The following is a 20,139-nucleotide window of genomic DNA, read 5'->3' as shown; positions in this document are numbered from 1 at the left end:
GCAGGTTGATGGTTTAGATGAAGAAATTATTGAAGTTAGTTGGTAAAGATTGAGGGAAGCAAAACAGTCTAAACATGTATCTGGTTCTACAGCTGTTTCTAAGGTTCCTGAGTTAAGAGATAAGTCGGTGCCAGTTGAGGGCAGGTCTTGGTGAATTTTGTCTCTAATAGCTAGAATTTTATCATTAAAGAAGCTCATGTAGTCGTAACTACTGAGAGCTATGGGAATACTTGGCTCAATAGAGCTGTGACTCTCTGTCAGCCTGGCTACAGTGCTGAAAAGAAACCTGGGGTTGTTCCTATTTTCCTCTATTAATGACGAGTAGTATGCTGCTCTGGCATTACGGAGGGCCTTCCTATAAGTTTTAAGACTATCTTGCCAAATTAAACGAGAATCTTCCAGTTTGGTGGAACGCCAATTCCTCTCAAGTTTCCGCGATATTTGCTTTAATTTGCGAGTTTCCGTATTATACCATGGAGCTAACCGTCTTTGTTTTATTATTTTCTTTTTTAGAGGGGCTACAGAGTCAAGTGTCATTTGCAGTGAGCCTGCAGCACTATCAACAAGATGATCGATTTGGGAGGGACTGAAATTAGCATAGGAGTCCTCCGTTACTTTGTGACTTGATAATGAATTTAGAGCTGATGGAATCGCATCCTTAAATTTAGCTACAGCACTATCAGACAGACATCTTGTATAGAAATTTTTGCCCAATGGCGTGTAGTTCAGCAATACCAACTCAAAAGTTATCAAACAGTGGTCGGGGGCTCTTTAGGAGCAGAATTAAGTCCAAGTTGGGCCAGCATGGCTCCTCTCCTGGCTCTTTTTCCTCTCCTCTGAGCGATCACTGCACCCGCCATGGGGCCTGTTCCGGTTGTTTGGGCCGGGTGGATTGTGGTCTTCTGCTCTTAAATCCAAAAACCCCGTATTAATCTTCCAATGACTGTATTTATGTCAGAGGTAACAATATTTTGGCGGAGCCAAAAGCCAGAAAAAAACATGAAAAACAAAAGTGAAGCGAAGTTTGAAGGAGCTACCGGCTGCTGCTTCTACAAGCGCTGCCAGTTGCTATAGCAACACAACCACAAGTATTTGTATGATAAGATTCCATTTGACTGTGTGATGTTTTCAGATGCCTACACAGATGAAGACCTGATGCTGTACTGGAAGAGCGGTGATGAGTCCCTTAGCACTGATGATCGCATCTCCTTATCACAGTTCCTTATCCAGAAATTCCACACCACGTCTCGCTTAGCCTTCTACAGCAGCACAGGTACACACACACACACACACACACACACACACACACACTGTTCTTGTGTACAACAACATGACATGAACAATAATTATTTAGTCCAAATGAATCATGTCTGCTGTCTTTTCTGCCTACAAGTATTATGCCTAGGCATAGTGGATGAATGAATCAACAAAAGTAATAATTGCAACCAAAACCCCGTTTTTTCCTAAACTTAACTAAGAAGTTACGTTATTCCAAACCATGATCTTTCCTAAAACCTAACCAAGTCGTTTTTGTCTAAACCAAACCATAAGCACTCATTGTCATATCATATATTTAAACTTTTTTAGGCCATTGATAAATGTTTAATTTGGAGGACTTGTTGTACAAATGGACACGTGATTACTGTTTTAAGACAGACTTGTGAACCAAAAATCGAAACGTGAACCTCTCCTTTATTCTCAACAAGCCCATTCTCAATAAGCAATCAGACTTTTTGTTTATTAACCATAGTATTGACATATTATCATAGAGGTGGGGGAAAAAATCGATACAGCATAGTATCATGATATTTACCATGGCAATACTGTATCGATACACGGACGCCAAGTATCGATATTTTATTATATAAATTGCAGATGGGACTTTTAACTTTTTGGTACTAGAATAATAAAATCTATTGCTTTTTTAGTCCACTAGAAAACTTAACAGGACCATATAGAGGACTGAAAAAGTGATATGAACAAACTGAGAAATGTATCTTTTTAGATAAAAAGATGTTGACCAAGTTTGACTTTAGGGACCTAATTGGAAGTTGGAAAAAGGTAATAAATTGCAATATATCTCAATATATTTAAAATCGCAATAAAATCGAATCGGAACATAAATATCGTGATAGTATTGTATCGTGGGGCCTCTGGTGATTCCCACCCCAATATTATCATCTTGTTGAAGTTGATGATAGTTGCCTATTTACACATCCAACAGACACAGAGCAACATTACCATTTATTTGGAGTCATGTTTGTGTCCACCTGGTATTTAATCTCCGTTTTATGGTCTTTACCGACTCCTGAGAAAAATATGTCTCTTTGGCTGCAAAGTGCTTCTGTGTTCACCAGCTAGGCCAAGTTGTGGGCCATAAGACCAAAACAGAGTGCTAGAAAACTATACAGAGCTCAAAGGAAATAGAGTTGGTTTAATTTTCTGTGGGTTCATCGCTACAAGTAACCTCTTTCACATTATACAGTCACTGATCCACTGTTAATGTGAAAATATTAATTAACTCTGTATGTTACTTAGCACATTTCTTCAATTTAGGAAACCTCATATAAAATGTTGTAACCAGGTTCTACATTGTTGAATTTTTTAGTATTCCACCCCGTCTGAGCAGGTCTCTTCCTGTATTTGCAGGCTGGTACAATCGTCTGTACATCAACTTCACGTTGCGACGCCACATCTTCTTCTTCCTGCTGCAGACATACTTTCCAGCCACGCTTATGGTGATGCTTTCATGGGTGTCATTCTGGATCGACCGCCGGGCTGTACCAGCCAGAGTTTCCCTGGGTAAAAAAAAAACTCTTGTCAAATGTCCTTTGAAGAGGTTGGTTGTGCGTGCCTGAGGAGAATCTGTCTGTATGAAATGATGAAAGCTTGCTGTGACATGGCTCCACCAATTGAGAACGCACACATACTTGAGTGAACAGACAAACCTCCCACGCTGTACCACCATTTCTTTTGAATTATTTTCTATATTGAAACTGTTGCTGTACTTGTCATACAGGCATCTGTTTTCCCCCTTGCTCAGAGGCTTTCATGGCTCATTCCATTGCTCTTATTAAATTCAGCTGTTAGGATGAGATGTTTTTACAAGTCCCTTTGAGGGTTTTTATTTCTTAACTGCAGTTTGTTTGTTTTTCTTTTCTCCGTTAGAAAAACCTGAATTCCTCAGCCTAATTTCTCCTGGAGAAAGCTGCTTTTTGTTTGGTCATGTATCCACGTAATTGTTTTCTATTTGTTTTTGCATATGCACATATGCATGACAAAGACTGCAGAAAGGGAAAGTGCCACTCCCACAGCAGTGCATGAAAGGTTATGTAAGAACACGTCCAGATGCATCCTTATTGAAAATAATTGAATTCAAAGTAAATAAAACTGAAGCACTTTAATTCCTAGACTACTCCACTGGACCTGAGACCTTCTCGGAAAAAGCTGCTGAGAATATTGTCCAAAATGAATGCATTAATTTATTAATATTTACAACTGCAAACTTGATATATTGTTGTTAATGACTTACCATTTATAACTGCAGGCTTATTAGAAATTGCAAAAAAAGCTTTTCATTAGGGACATTTATAACTCCTGAATTGATTACAGAATAACCTTCATCGTTAAAGAGCTGAAACAACAGCAAAAGAGATTTTTCACAACCTTGCATCCTAAAAGTTGTTCTTATTAATGTTTTTTTTAGTTTATATGTAAGACATTAGTCAATGATTTACTGACTATTTATTAAGGCATTACTGTAGTTCAATCAGACAACTCGTGAAATGTTTATGCAGAACATAGTTACAGTTTGGCGTCTAGGCTCCAACCTCTTTACTCCCCGCAAATATGTTTACATGGAGACACTGGGGTAGGGATACGCACAAATATTAAACTTCCCTGTCGGAGCCTGCAGGTGGATGCTGGAGTGGTGGTGGAGCTGAAAGAACAGCAGCAATACTGATACAGGCAGCAGCGGTATGAGAGCAAAGGGAGATATGGGAAATGTTTGCAGCTTAAATAGACTGCCAGATTGAGAGGGTGTGATTGTTGGATGATGAGGAATGTGAGGCACTTTGTGAATTTTCGGTGCAGCTCAAGTTAACTGTCTGAAAAAGTCGCTCCATTTCAGTCAGACAACTCAGGTAAAATGTTTTTTACAGCAGAACATAGTTACAGTTTGGCGTCTAGGCTCTGACCTCTTTACTCCCTGCAGATATGTTTACGTGGAGATATTGGGGTAGGGATGAGCACAAATATTAAACTTCCCTGTCAGAGCCTGCAGGTGGATGCTGAGGTGCTGGTGGAGCTGAAAGAAGAGCAGCAATACTGATGCAGGTAGCAAGAGTATGAGAGCAGAGGGAGAAATGGGAAATTTTTGCTGCTTAAATAGACCTCTGCAAACCTCTTTACTCCCCGCAGATATGTTTACATGGAGATATTGGGGTAGGGATTAGCACAGATATTAAAGCCCCTCAAAAACTGCATGGATTCAGAGCCACACATTTTTACGTGAAGATCTTCTATGTGTGGCCCTTGGCACCAGCTAGTAACCATTCCCCATGAGCACCTCAGCCACTAGGGGAATATACCATCTAGTGAAACTGCTACGTGTAGGCCTAGTCACCAGCCGCCACATGGCCCTTCCCCATGAGCACCTCATGATGAGGGGCATGGTTCAAACTAATTGGGGGATTGGGGGTGTATAACCCCCCTAATTAAGGCTTGAACCCCTCCAACAGGGGCACAAACAACTGTTCAGGAGGATCTTTCTCTTTCTTTTTTATTTTTGCTAATTATTTTTATTGAACCACACAAGAATAGTTATGGTACAAATTTTAAGGCACAGTTCACTAATTTTCCATATTACAGAAACCAAAATTAGAGCAAAACAAAGCCTTCCAAAAAACAGAAAAAAACAGAAAAGAAAAAGCAAGCAAACAAACACACACACCCTTACGCAGTCTCTGGCAGATGTAACATGCATGTGTTTGCTTCCATGCAGACAAATTAGTCAAATTAGTCAGGTGGAGTCTGCAGTTCAGTAAAATAGGAGATGACAGGGTCCCATAGTGTGTCTTATTTTCTCAAGTTTAATAAAAAGCATAACATCAGTTATCCTTTGAGAGATGGTGGGGCTCTTAGCAGACTTCCATCATATTAATAGACAAAGTCTGAGGTGAATGCCAGAACTTCCCTTTGAACCTTAGTAAAACATCCAGGATTATCTGGAGTTCCAAAAATAGCAATTAATGCAGAGGGTTCTATAGTTGTTTAAAGAGCAACATACAGTACAATCCAAATATCCTTTCCAGAAGTGTGTCAATTTGGGACAAAGAAAGAACAAGTGGCTCAAATGACAGAGTGAGAGATTACATCTGTCACACCTATCTTCTACGATTGGAAAAATTCCATGAAGTGTGGATTTTGAAAAATGAACCTTGTGCAGGACCTTAAATTGCATTAGTGAAAGCCAAGCAAAGGATGTTGTAGAGCTTACCCCCAATTCATTCTCCCATGTTCTATTCTGTTCTAGTTTTGGATTGAAAAATTTAAATTGAAAAATCACCAAATGACAGTATAAGGCTAAAGGTTTCTGAAATGACACCTTTCAGACAAGTCCAGTGAGTAAATAATGGAAAACCTGGAAAAAGAAGGTGACACCCATGCTGGATCTTGGCATGATGATACAATGGCACGATAAATGCACAGACTACATATATGTTTACTGGAAAAGGACTAAGGAGGAGGTTGGTGTAAAAGGAAGAGTAGAAATCTAGCTTTATCATAAGCTTTAATAGTGTTTTTGGGTAGACCAAGTCTCCTATAATTGGAGGCAGAGTTAAAAAGGTCCTGCAGAGGCTTGGACATCCTTAATCGAGAGTCATCTGATTGAATGGAAGGCATGGCAGGCTGGAGGGCTTGGCCTGGGGACACAAAGCTTTGAACTCTGGAAATATAAAATGACAGAGAGCATCAGCTAAACAATTCTTATGAACAGGAATGAAAATAGCTTGCAAGGTAAAGTTAATTTAGCCTGACTTTTTTTAGACTGCAGTATATTTGGAATTATTATTAAGGGCTCAATTTCTGATGGCCAGAGATCTGCAAACCACTTGTTATTGAAGAATCCCCAAAAGCCAACTGAAAGGCCTGCATCCTCCACAACATGGTTATAAAAGAAAGAAATATCATTTCATTTGTCAGAAAACAAGACCCAGAACGACAGATCTGAGAGGCAACCTTTGTCTAAGACCAAAGTATCTTTTACATTTTGGATCAAATTAGCCAATACTAACAAGCGTGAAATGAATGAATGACCATGTGGGACGATGCGCATAACAAAGTTAAGGTGGCCTAACCGAGATAAGAGATCTCTTGTAAAGATACTCAACTCTACCTCAGGACAATCCCAAACCCCTTTGCTGCCCTGCCACCATTCACTCTGACCACCTGCATGGTGGAGAAAAAGGCGTGGATGAAGCAAGTCTTCCTGGAGCCAAACAGCTCCAAGACTGAAGCCATCCTAGTCGGCACCCCACACCTGGTCCGTTCATCCGTCGTCATCAGCAGTACCTTCTCTGGCCAGGATATTCCACTTTCAACATCAGCCACCAAACTTGGTGTTATAATGGACCCTCATCTGACCTTACAGGCTCACATCAAACATCTGTGCAAGACCTCCTTCTTCCACCTAAGGAACATTGCCAGTCTCTGTCCCACACTCACTCTTGCAGATACGGAAAAGCTTGTCCACGCCTTTGTCTCCTCCAGGCTGGAATACTACAATACACTCCTCCATCAGAATCCAGCATAATGCAACCAAATGTTAATTTAATGGTGAAGTAAAGCTTTGAGCACAGTTTTACAACAACAAGCTGCCATTGTGAGGGGTGAAGTGGTATGACTTTGAAGGCATCTGTAATTTTCCCAGCCATGGACCAACCCCAGCTGACTTAATCATCTGCACGGCAATAACTACAAAAGCTCTTGAGGAATTAAGCAATAGTATTTAGATCAATAATGAGACGTTTTTGGGAAAAAGGGGGATTTTGACAATGGACTTAACATGTGACCCTTTTTAACTTCTTTTGATAGGAGCTTGTCTACTTCCAACTCCTTAAGGGCAGACTGCAGGTTTTTACAGACATGGGTCACTTTAGTGAGACGGCATAGACCTGCTAGGAATTCTTGAACTAAGCCAGTGATAAGATAATTAACAAAATCTATAAGGCTGATTTGACAGAACTTTGGAGAGAGCTGGGACATTCACTGGAGTTGATGGATGCTTCCTGTTTGTTTCCCTGATTTTGCAGGATGGGACACACAGAGCCAGTGTTGGGCAAGTTACTCAGAAATTGTAATATATTACTAGTTACTTATCACTCCTTAAAAAAGTAATATTATTACTTTACTTATTAACTAGTTACGTTACTCGTTACGTTACTATATTACTTTCCAGTGTTTCCCACAGAATGACAGCGTGGGGGGGTATTCGAACTTTGGACAGGTTTGTGCAGCGGTGTTCACGAGAGAGAGAGAAGGAGGGAGGGAGGAGGTGCTGCACGAACATATTCTTTTAAATTTGCCAAGTAAAACAATTTGGAAATCAATACGTGGCGGTCAGTGTTGATAATTATCCAAATTATAGGCTAATTATAGGAAACACTGCTTTCACTACCACCCCCCTTCACCCCCAAAGCAGTCTCCCCTGACTTTTCAACTAATATCATATTCATAACAGCAGCAAGGAGTATGGTTTTTACAAAGCATATAGGCCTAATGTTTGTTAACGCCACCGGCTGAAATAAAAAAAGAAAGCAAGTAAATCCCGACTTTTAAACGGCGTTTTTTCTGCACATGTAGCCTGTTTATAAGAGCAGTATTCAGCAACTTTACGTTAACGCCACTCTCTCCCGACGAGTCCAAGCATGAGTGACAGAAGCTGCTGGACTTTCTTTCTGTAAGTTTCACGTTGATGTGCTGCTTCAGCAGATGCTTCAATAAATCAGATGCAGAAATGTTCGTGGTTGAAAGCTTTTTGCCGGTCGCACAGAGTTTACAACAGACGACAATGTGCTTTGCATCTTAGACTGTGACACGATAATGGCAGCAGCTACTTACAGCTGTGGAAAGAACGCCTCTCTCCCTCGTTCTCCTTTCTTCCTTTAGTGTTTGGCTCTCAGCGGACATGAACAACAAAGTCTGGTCCCTCTGAGCTGCCGCACAGTCGTGGATTTACATCAAGGATTCAGTTCAGTAACGAGTAACGCAGCGTTACTTGCCTTAGTAACTAGTAATAATAATACAGTTTTAGAAAAGTAATTAGTTACACTACTTAGTTACTGGGAAAAGTAATATTATTACAGTAACACGTTACTGCCCAACACTGCACAGAGCATGGGATTGATGCATCACATCACTTTGAGGATGGCTTACAGAATTTAACATTAAATGGTTTGGCTGGAGCAGAGTTTTTTGAGGTTGGCAGTTCTTGCAGATCAGTTCTTGGACAGAGGGAAGTTGTGTGGAAGAAGGAACTGCAGATGGAGCAGGCTGGAGTTTTATGGTTGGTAAAATGTCTGCTGATTAGGGGCAGGTCGACTACAGACCAATCTAATCTCTGATTGAATTTCTGTATACAAAATGTACATGGCAGCTTTGGCAGAGGGATTTATTGTACTCATAAAAGAGAGAGCCACCGTAGGAGAGAGTAAGGTCCGTGGTTATAGCCAAATAGATATCAATCTTCTCCCTGCATTGAGGAAAATCTTTCTTGACAATCTGTGATCGCTATCTTTGAGAACTACAGAAAAATCCCCACAATCCACAGATCTTTTGTCAGCAGATTCAGAACCGCATAACAGAATCTTCAACAGATTCAAACCGTGGCCTGTTAGGATTTAGTACAAAAGCAATCAGTAATTAATAATAAAGAACTGAGAACCAGTGTTGGGCAAGCTACTTGGAAAATGTAGTGAGCTAAGCTACTAGCTACTCTACATTAAATGAAGCTTCACTAACTGAACAGCCGTGATACCGATGCAGGCAGCAGCGGTATGACAGAGCAGAGGAAGAGATGGGACCGCCAAATGGAGAGGGTGTGATTGTTGGATGACAAGGTCTGTGAGGCATGTCGTGTGTTTTTGGTGCAGCTCGAGCTGACTGCCTGAACTGGCTTGCAGGCGTTGCTCCAAAGTTGTACCATTTTTTCTTCCCAGTATCATTGTATCATTCATTGTATTTAGGGATGCAGCGCCCTCAATAATACATAATGGTTCAAATATACTATCACCATCAGTTGTTCATGTTCCTGGTTCATCTTTGAAGAATATCTCACTGACTGGTGTGGTGACAGAATTATATAAAAACAGAATGGGGTTCTGTAGCAAGACTTTATGTTGAATTCAATGTTTCTGTTGAAGTTACTGCAGAGGAAAAAAAGGACTGGAGCCCATTGACTGATTTGAAGCCTTTAAAGGATAAGTCTGGTGATACTAAAAATATCTCAAACCCAAAATGAATGTATCTACTTACAAGTACTGTGTGTATCCAAAGCCTGATATATCGTCTTCCTTTGTGCCTTTGAGCTCCATTGTTGTCTAAAAACTAGTAAAACACATCAGCCACACTGTTGCACTGGTTGACATGTTCCTTCATCACCATGAACACACACACTTTGTTCTGTTTCCTTCATCATGGTCTGTTGCCATTTTTTCTGGGTTTAGTCCACTTGTTAGTCTGTTTTATCCGTGTCCTCTGTTTCTGCATTCTAGTCTTGGTATGTTCAGGTGTTTGTCTCGCATCAAGTTGCAGTTTGTCTGTTTACTCCAGCTATCTGTCTTGCCTCATTTCCTGTTCTGATGTTGTCTGTGTTTGCTGTCTGTGTCTAGCTTTCTGTTCTGTTTACCTTGATATCATCCACCTTTTTTATGTTCCCGTCCCGCTTGTTTGCCCTAGTACTTAATACCTGTGTTCTGTTCAGTCTGTGTCAGCTTATTGTTACATGTAGCCTGTGTTTGTTCCTGCAGTACCATGCCTGTGTTTTTTTGGATCTTTGTTTCATCTTGCGTACTTTGGATTTTATTTAGAGTCAGCCACTGTTTTTAAGTGTGCTCGCCTTTTGTTAACAAATCATTGAACTATATCTGCTCTGCTCCGGTGTCCTGCGTTTGGGTCCTCATACTGCTCCATCACAACACACATCCTGATACATTTTTTTGCTGTTTATAGGCTCCGATCTTTAACCAACTCCTCCTAGAGAATTATTCAGATCAATTTTTGCCATGCAACCTTAAGACCCATGCAAGGCATTATTCGCCATGAAACAGGTTTTTTGAGGGGCTAAGGATGTTTGAAAACTCATGTGTTGACTGATATAGCTTTGTGGCATGGGTGGGGAAAATTGGCAGCCTGCAAAGAGAGGAGACGAAAGAGAAAAGAGATTTCACATGGCTTTTAATCAAGAATGTACAGATTCTTACATGTACATTCCTCCCACGGACAGTTCAAAACCAGAATATCTCATATCTCCAATCTTAGCTGGCAGAAAAAGCTAGAGGTCACGCTTCTCACTGAACAAGAGAAAGTAGGAAAGTGGTATACTGTATGAGGGAATGAAAGAGAAGGGGATGGATTAAAGCTGTTCATTTGTTAAGATGTGATGAGTGTTTATTATAAAATTGGTGGAGACTATACTTCAGTCACTTCAAGGAACACATTTTTTTTCTGAAATTAAGCACTGTATTTTAGTTTACTTAAATCTAGAATGTATTATTATGGAGTAGATTATTTATTATCCCTCCAGTTTTATGTGAAAACTGACAGTAAATGTTGTTGAAATATTATTTGATTTGACAGTCAGTTGTTAACTAAAAACATGAATGAATGATAACGCAAGTTGTTGTTGTTATGATGTTCCGTAACTTTGCTTCGGGAAATTTTCTCTAACTGGACCTTTTTGAATTTTAATTGAATACCCTGACCTAAACCCAACAGGATTTAATGGTTATCTTTGGAGATTTCCAAGTCCCTTACTTTAACAAACTCCTCCTACAGAATTAATCTGATCTACTTCAGATTTTCCCTGTGCAATCTAAAAGCATTGATGATAAGTTGTGCTATCTGTGAGTTTGAGTGATTGTGACTGTGAGTTTTTGGTTAAAGGGTGTGTCTGATGCGTGATGTAAAAAATTAATATTTGCCAATAAACAGGAAGTTGTTATAACTTCAGTAGACATGCCCACATTTGTATGAAAATTTGCGTGTTTGATAAGACTCCCATCCTAAACACATCTATAGGAGAATACTCACTCATACTCATAGCCCCACCTACTGGCAACAGGAAGTGACCGCTCAACAAAGCAGCCCCCACGACCTGTTTCACTTAGATGCACGAAATGTTTCTGGCACATGTATCATCCCAAAATGCACAAAAAAGCCTCCTGGAGCCATACCCTAAACCCAACAGGATTTGGGTTTGATCTGAAAGTGCAATTTCAATAATTCGCCTTCTACAGGGTCAATACTTTAACAAACTCCTCCTACAGAGTAATGACAATCCATGTGAAATTTTTGCTGTGCAGTCTCACGGTATGAGCCGCGTTTCGACCAGAGGAACTATACCCCGGAACTAGGAACCTTTGGAGGAACTCACTGCGTTTCCACCACAGGGACCAGGGTCTAAATTTAGTTCTAGGGTCTTTATTTTACCCTCCAAAAAGTCCCTACTTGGGAGGTAGTACTTTCCGAAAGTACCAGTACTTTGGGGTGGGGGGGTGGGATTTACCTTGCAGTGAATTTCTGAGTGGGCGAGTAGAGGCTACTGGCTTTAAACCGAGCATGTCGGCTATTCTTTTTTTTACTACTGTCCTCTTTCCACCACTGTTTGCAAACCAGTAAATAGTCAAAACAGTCAAATAGCACACACACAAGTTTCGTCGATGTCTACCTGAAATGATATGTTGACATTAAATGTATTGCTCAGAAACAGCACCCAGCGTACAGTGGTGTATTTACAGCCAACAGCTGATTTAGTTACGTTAAGTACTGGGTCCAAAGTTGTTGTTTTAAGTTTTCATCAGTCAGGAAGTTTTTACAGAAAGCTGAAGTCTGTCTCCTCCTCCAAAACAATCAGAACAGCTGATTACAACAGGTAAGCTTGTTAAACATCACTTTCCTCCAACTCTCAGGCGGAAACAGACATGAGTGCAGCAGTTGATCATGGATAATAGTTACCAAATAATGATGCCTGTCCATCGCTTTGTTTGTCGTATAGGCCTACAGCCTACGTCAGCTGGTTAATTTTAATCTTCGCAGGTCTGCCATGCAAACCAAATCATTTGATTTACATGGCATTTTCACAGAGTGGTAAAGACTTCATGTACTGGTACACAACATATAATTAACAGGTGTTCTCTAGCACCAAGGGAACCCAAGAACTCTTGTGTGATTGGTTCAAAATGCGCAATTACTCAGACCTTCATCACCCGGGTCTTAGCCACTGCTCTGCAGCCGCATCAGGGCCTGGCGCGCCACAGCATGTGGGCGTCCAATGCTGCTTGCAGCTTCAGTGTATTTTGAGATTGTTGTAGTAAATGAGCATAACTTGGTTAAAGGTTCAGTGTGTAATATTTCTGAGGATTTATTGACAGAAATGCAATATATATATCAGATCAGCGGCTGTTCCGCCAGTGTATGAATGTGTGTGAATGTTAGTTTCCGTTTGAGCACTTAGGCTCAGTGTATGAATGTGAGTGACTGGTGAATGCAGATGTAGTGTAAAAGCGCTTTGAGTGGTCGAAAAGACTAGAAAGGCGCTATACAAGTAAGGAGCATTTACATTTACAATATAAGATCCATAACTATGTTTTCAGTGGTGTATAAAGACCTTACATAATGAACCATTATGTTTGTATTACCTTAGAAAGAGACATTTATATCTACATAACCGTGGGCACCCCCTGCTGTGGAGGTCGCTGTATTTTGTGGTCAGTCCTCTGGTTTATTAGAAGTAGGAAGAGAAGTGACATTTGGACAAATGGACGAGCACACACGTGTTATTTAGCACGAGAGCCCACAGTCTGTGGATCTTTATACCATGAAAACAGACAGAGTCGGACAGATGCAGACAGTTGACGTGAAAAAATCAGCGACATAATCGGTGTGAATTTTCCCAGATGGAAGGTTTTGATGTGGGAAAGATGTTTTCAAAGTGGAAGTTGTCTGTTTTCTGCTGGACAGGTAATGAAGTTAGTCGGACTTTATTGATGCAAATGAAAGCTGTTGTTTGATAGCTTTAGCTAGAAGCTGGCCATAATCACAGACAGACCTGGCGTGTTTCTCCTTTCAGTGGTGTAAAATATGTAATGTAGTTGGATTCATATGTAGCCTTGTTATTCTCCAGTGCTGTGGTTTGGCTTTTCTGGTCACGCATGGCCAGCCAGCCAGCTAAGCTTTTACTGTTCTTTTTACTTACTGCTTTTACTGCTACATGTTGTTGGATTAATTTCATGTAGTGACTCTCTCTCTCCAGTGCTCTCTGGCCTTGTCAGTCACCTTTGTGAGACCATCAGCTGATCACTAAATGGCAATAAAACGAAGCTCAGATCAGCCAGCTAAACTTTTACTGGCCTGGTAGAAAAAAACATGTTGTTGGATTGTAATTTAATGTAGTTATTCTCCAGCGCTCTGTTATGGCTTTGCAACTTGGACAGAAATGTGCCGTTACCTTCCTCAGACAAACCGCTGATGAATATTATTGCTAATAAAACAGTGACAGCAGGGAAGCTCAGATCAGCAGCTAAACTTCTGTTGAATACTGCCCTGGTGGAAATCATGTATTTATTTTACTGCTAATAGTTACACATAACATGACCATGTGCCTATCAAGTGACCAATAATGAATATTTTCCAAATTTTCATTAAAAAATGATAGTGCTTCCCACTGTGCACACAAATGTGTAATTTGTACTTTCTCATGCTAAATGCCCATTAAAATGTTGCACCGTTTTACCACAAGCTGAAATTATGGCTGTCAGTACTACTTTGTGTTTCTGTTGTATTTCAAAAAATTAAAAAAGACATTTTGGTGATATTTGCATGCTTATCTAATTATGCAAAGCGAGATGAGCTTTGATCCTCACCAGCCAATCAATGCCTTTGTAAACTTCATGTATTATGTGCTTTATAATGGGCTGTGGTGCAGAAACAGTGAGGCTTACATTGTCCTGGTATCTGTCAGTGGTCATACTGGATGCACTAGATGTGATAGTTTTTGAGATGTTCTCCATTTACTTTGGTATGTTAGTCCAGATGAGCCAACCCTCCCAAGATGTAACAAAAAGTACGATTACATTACAGTAAAATACTGTATTACAGGAGTATGAGACATCATGTAGCTCTTCATTTATTGATGTGGCTGTTGTTTTATGAACAAGTAACAATAATATTCACAATAACATATGGTTTTACTGAATAATCAAGTAAATATAATTTCTTAATATATCAATGTAAAGAAACCTCTGCTATCTCACAGAGGACATCTTTTGTCCTGTCTCAGTTGTAGTTCCATTTAAATTGCTAACAACTTTGGTCACTGGATACTTTTCAGATTAATGATACAAAACAAACTACCCAGCAGTAAAGTAGTTAATTTTTTTACCTTTTACCAGCTGCAACATTACGAGTACATACATACATTATGAGTGCTTTTAAATTTCTGTTACTTCAAGTATATTTTCATGCTAATACTTTTGTACTTATTAAATATTTCTACACTGTGGTATTACTACTTTAATTAAGTAAAAGCTTGGAGTTATTCCACCACTGACACCTTCTCACCTGCAAATCTTCAAAACCATGCTGACTGGGAGCTTCACAAGGTTGTATTTATTGCAGGGCTGTTGGACCACATTGCATCATATTGGATATTGTAATTGTGGTCATGTTATTGCTTTCACTCCCTATACTTAACTGAATCAGCCTCTTGATCTAGGCTAGACCATTATACTGTGTTAACACTGAAAGTAAAATAGACAAACTGAGATTAAACATATTTTCAACCTGTGGTTTACTGTAGTTTAACTGGAACGTTGTGTATTTTGTGTCCAGGCATCACCACAGTGCTGACCATGTCCACCATCATCACTGGAGTGAATGCGTCCATGCCCCGGGTGTCCTACATCAAGGCGGTAGACATATACCTCTGGGTCAGCTTTGTCTTTGTCTTCTTGTCAGTGTTGGAGTATGCCGCCGTCAACTATCTGTCCACTGTCCAGGACCGCCGGGAGCGCAAGATGAGAGAGCGGGCACGATCTCAGGTTTGTTTCTACTATATGCTGTTTGATGCTGTGAAATTGCCAAGCAATAAGAGCCATTCCTCTCTGAGCTCAGGAGCCAGACCAGTCCTTTTAACTCTTCTGGGAATTCAAATTCCAAAACCTCCACCTACTGTCACGCTGTCTAGATACAAACAACAAAAAGCAACAGTGAAACAAAGTGAGAAACAAACATCAAGAACCATTAACTTCATGGTTTGAGAGATTTGTTAAGGTCAGTATCCCATCCCTGAAAGAGTTCTGTTTGAAACAGTGAGTTTTACTAGAACAACTGGATCTAGTTTTGAATAAGTAAATCAACTCAATACATACACTGTTAAAAATCCCTGAATACAAACAAGAAAAATTAAATAAGCCCTGAAAGTCGGATCTAAATTGTTTTCTCTCCTAGTGAAAGACTAAAATACTGCAGGAATACCCTTTACAGTAGATCTGCAGTCAGTAAAAGATGGTATATTTGCAGGTTGTTTTTTTCTTTATTAGTTTAAATTGTATCTGATTCTTTTCTCAATATAATATAACAATATAACTGGGGCCCTGACCATGCAATTCACTTTTCAAACTTGTTTGTCAGCTTGAGCTGAAAAACTCATTGAATATCTAATTTTAAGGCTGCACTAATCAATATTTGATATTAACAATGGGTCAAACCACTATGTGTAATAGGAAAGTGGCTACTCGTAGTGACAAGTCTACGGAGAATTATCACCAACTTTGCAGTTCCCCTTGGCTCTATAGAGCTTTTTCATGTATTTCAGCCAACTATTTTTTTGTTGCTGTTGTGGAACTTTACTGTTTAAGTTCAGTCTTCCAGTTCTCATCATTGCAACAGTCAGCTGTTGCTGCTGAAGTCCAAGCACCAAAAAGCAGGTAGACAGTTAGCACCTACTTGTAAAACATAGGGGAGCGTTTAGCAAAACAGAGCCAGATATATTTATTAGGAGTTTGTGAAGACCAAAAACGGAGCTAAAGGAGAGTGGCTATTGGACTTGCATTCATCAGGTGGACACAAACATGAATCAAATGAATGTAAACATTGCTATATACAAGAGAGGAAAAGGGGAAAAAAGTGCTGACTCACGTTAACTTTGAAGCGCTCCTTAAGTCCGAATGTGTCTGTTCCTTGATTATTTATATTCCTTTAGTCTGTAAGGGTCCACCGATCAAAAGAATCAAAACAGCTTTTCATAAAAGTTAATCCAACTTGTGAATCCTGTCATGTGAATCCATCGCTCTCTGTCTGCTAACTTCTCTCATCCTGCACCGTGTTGCTGTTGTCGTGAAGTTGCGGCCTTCAAAATAAAAGTGCAAGAGCCGTCTGTCTGAGCTAGATCAAATGAATGACGTGTATTTGATATTATTTGATCATTTTTACATAAGTATTATTCTGTTTCAAATAAATAAACTGTTTCATAGTAGTTTGTTTTGTGCAAAAAGAATTAAAGGCCTGTCCCATATGGACGCCTGTCCCAAATATAGGCAGGGTCAATTCAGTGATTTTAGCAAATAAAAGCTTGGGCTATTATTCAAAGTTTTACGGTACTTTCAAAATGTATTACATTATAGATTACTAGTTACTGTCATCTGAGAGTAATTAGTTATATTAAAATATTACTGTATCTGAATTGTAATGCTTTACACTACTTTTGCATTACTTTCACTGCTATTTAATGGGCGCATTATTCTGATTAAGATGTGCTGCATAGGTGGCTTCTAACACTCTACAGTTATATCTGCAGATTGGGTGGGTGTTTGTCATAAAAAACCCTCTGATTAATGGGGGGGTGGTGAAATAGGACGAATCGTCTCCCCATTAAGAAAGACGCTGTGCGCATTTACGCACGAGGCATAATGTCATTGATTATTTGAATCTCCAGACACTATGACAAGATCAGTTTCTGCGCGTTACTGAGATTGTAACGGGTATAATATTACCATATTTTTTTTTGTAATGCATTATATTATTGCGTTACAGAAAAAAAGCAATACATTGTAATTGCATTTCTTTTGTAATGCGTTACTCCCAACACTGGTGTTGACTGACGGACATAGTTATATTAACCCAAACCGTGATCTTTTCTTAACACTAACAGAGTACTTTTGCCTAAACCTAACCAAATTGCAACATTTCACAACTTTAATAAGTTAATGTTTCACAACGCTAGCGTTTTATTTTTAAAGTCTAACCGGATTTATTGTTGCTAACTTGACTGCGCAGACCTAAACGTCTAAAAATGACGCTAAAGGCTAGGGTGTTGAAAAGCGACGCCAAAGCATCTTGACCAAGTGTCAACATGAGACAAGTCGGGAGTGAGAATGTCTTGGCATGAGTGTGAGGGTGACAATAGTGTTATAATATTGTCTCATCTTGTTCTCGTGAAAATCAATATTTGCCCCCAAAAGGCAATTGGTTGCACAGAAGTGAAGCAGAATCACAGAATAAGATACAAATCATGTAACATATCAGTAATACAAAGTAGAATATGTTAAAAACAGTACATTTTCTAAATCTATTTAAAAATAAGCCAAATTTTTACTAAAAATATAAAATTATAAAATATTTAAAATGTTGATCCTGAATATGTATTAGCTAAGTACGGATATAGCGCCTTTGTAGTTATCCGACCACTCAAAGAACTATATGTCACATTCACCCATTCACACATAAACTCATGCCAAATGGACATCAGACAGCCACTAACATTCAAACACACACTCACACACCAGTGGTACAGCCATTGGGAGCTATTTGGGGTTCATTATTTTGCCTAAGTGCACTTCGACATGCAGACTGGAGGAGGATTATATCCATGCCGGTGAGGGTCTCTAAATCTGAGAAAATAATTAGTTTTGAGTGGGTGGATGATTAATGCGTAATGTTGACACCCAACAGGAAGTCGGCCATTTTGGATTTAATGGTCATTTTTGACAATTTACACACTCTGTAATACTAAGAGTTCGCAAAAGTACTACTGTATATGTATGTATTGTATATCTACTTCTAAACTATCTCAGAAAACCCTTAACACATTGATGATGTCATGTTGTAAAGCGCGTGAGTTTTCCTTTAACGGCGTATCCGTGGTTTGGCGGCGAAGATCTGTACCAAACTTTATGTGCTTGATGACAGTCCCAACCTTAACACATCTACATGCCAATAATCAGTTATAGTCATAGCGCCACCTACTGGTTACAGGAGGTAAGGTTTGTGTGACACTCATCATGTGATTTAAACAAAATGTTCTCAATGTGTTCCACACAGTTACTGTCATTGGTTTTCTTTTCCTTGGGATGTTGTCAAGTAACTTCTATAAAATTAATTGAAACTATAGAATTACAACAGTTATAATTTTACCAAGACTGAATTGGTGAGCCATTATGACCCATTCTAGTAGTTCCTTCTAGGCTGCAGTGCTCATAACTCACATTATTTAAAGCTGGGGTAAGTCATTTATGTCAGAAGCATTTATTGTTACATTTGTTGAAATATCCTTTACATTCTTACAGCCATCAATAAATCAAATGCTCTGACACAAAAATGAAAAAGATCCAAAGGCTGTGGCAGGACTGTAATAAGCACCGCCAATATTTTAATACAGTTGAATACTTTAAAAATCTAACTGTCTCTTTCTAGTTTCTCTAATATTTCTTACCTACTAGAATACGAAATATCAGTACAAAATTCCAGGACTGGCACAGAGGAAAGCTCATGCATGAATGTGCTTAGTCAACTGCATGGCTGTCTTCTAAATGTATATATCTCGTGTGCAATTGGACAACTTCACCTGATGCAGTAGAGCAGTAGTTCCTAACCTGGAGCTAGAGACTCCCTAATGTAGCACAAGAGGTGTTTGCAAGATGATATTTCTGCTGGGCAAAATTATCTGTTTTTAAAGCTATTTGGTGTGTTCCTTTGAAATAAAAGTAATAATTATAGTGTATATTTCTTCCCTACCAGTCACTGCCCTGCACCTGTGGGATATCACAGACACGAACAATGACCATGTTGGATGGTACCTACAGTGAGGCTGATACTAACAGCCTGGCTGGCTACACTGAGGAGCCCATGATGCCAGAGGAAGATCATGAAGACCTGCGCGAGGTTTCAGAGAAACCTGAACACATGGTGGTCCATCTGTCAGTGAGCAGCGAGTCCACTACCACCAAGAAGAAGAAGAGCCTGCGTGCCCTCAACATTATCCAGAACACACATGCCATTGACAAATACTCCCGGATGATTTTCCCTGGTTCATACATCTTCTTCAACCTTATTTACTGGTCCGTCTACTGCTGAAAGAGGCCAGAGAGTTGAACACACAGACAGTATGAATGCTGCATCAAAATGGGACACTTCTGGTCTAATCCCCAGAGTGCTCTTTTACTGTATGTCTTGTAATGATAGATCATTAGCTTTAAGGCCTTGGACAGTAACAGAGCCTGAAAAGATGAGTTCTCTTAGGACTGATTTGATTTTTTTCCTCATGCAGCTATTTGAATGTTCATTAACGTTCTAAACTAAAACAAAGCAAACAATCATTTAAAAACGCTTTTGTTTTTAAACTGATGCTAATTCTCTGTTGAAAAGCTCTTTGTCCTCATTTTTGAAAGTCATGACTTACGTGACAACTTAATTTCTAACATGTCAAGATAACAAACTTTGATCGTATTTTAAACTTGTTATCTAATATAACTTAATATTGAGGAATCAGCAAGACTAAGAGTGTACACCCAGGTTAGCAGCACTGTGGGGTTGTATTTAGTGGTGCTTTGAGCTAAATGCTAATGCCAACATGCTAACATG

General features: G+C 39.5%; 1 protein-coding gene across 1 annotated transcript in view; it reads left to right on the top strand.

Annotated features, from left to right (window-relative positions):
* The window catches only part of LOC123979022 (gamma-aminobutyric acid receptor subunit rho-2-like), an 83,203-nt gene extending 63,295 nt beyond the window's left edge, over positions 1-19,908 (top strand). Inside the window, 4 exon segments of the mRNA XM_046062729.1 lie at positions 1,133-1,273; positions 2,650-2,802; positions 15,112-15,320; positions 19,297-19,908. Of these exon segments, the coding sequence (XP_045918685.1) occupies positions 1,133-1,273; positions 2,650-2,802; positions 15,112-15,320; positions 19,297-19,632 (839 nt within the window). The 3' untranslated portion in view covers positions 19,633-19,908.
* The last annotated feature ends 231 nt before the right edge of the window (positions 19,909-20,139 follow it).

This window comes from Micropterus dolomieu, linkage group LG11, assembly GCF_021292245.1.
Source record: "Micropterus dolomieu isolate WLL.071019.BEF.003 ecotype Adirondacks linkage group LG11, ASM2129224v1, whole genome shotgun sequence".
In the NCBI taxonomy this organism is placed as follows: domain Eukaryota; kingdom Metazoa; phylum Chordata; class Actinopteri; order Centrarchiformes; family Centrarchidae; genus Micropterus; species Micropterus dolomieu.
The sequence above is the reverse complement of the archived record's forward strand: the minus strand, read 5'-3'. Positions and strand labels throughout refer to the sequence as shown.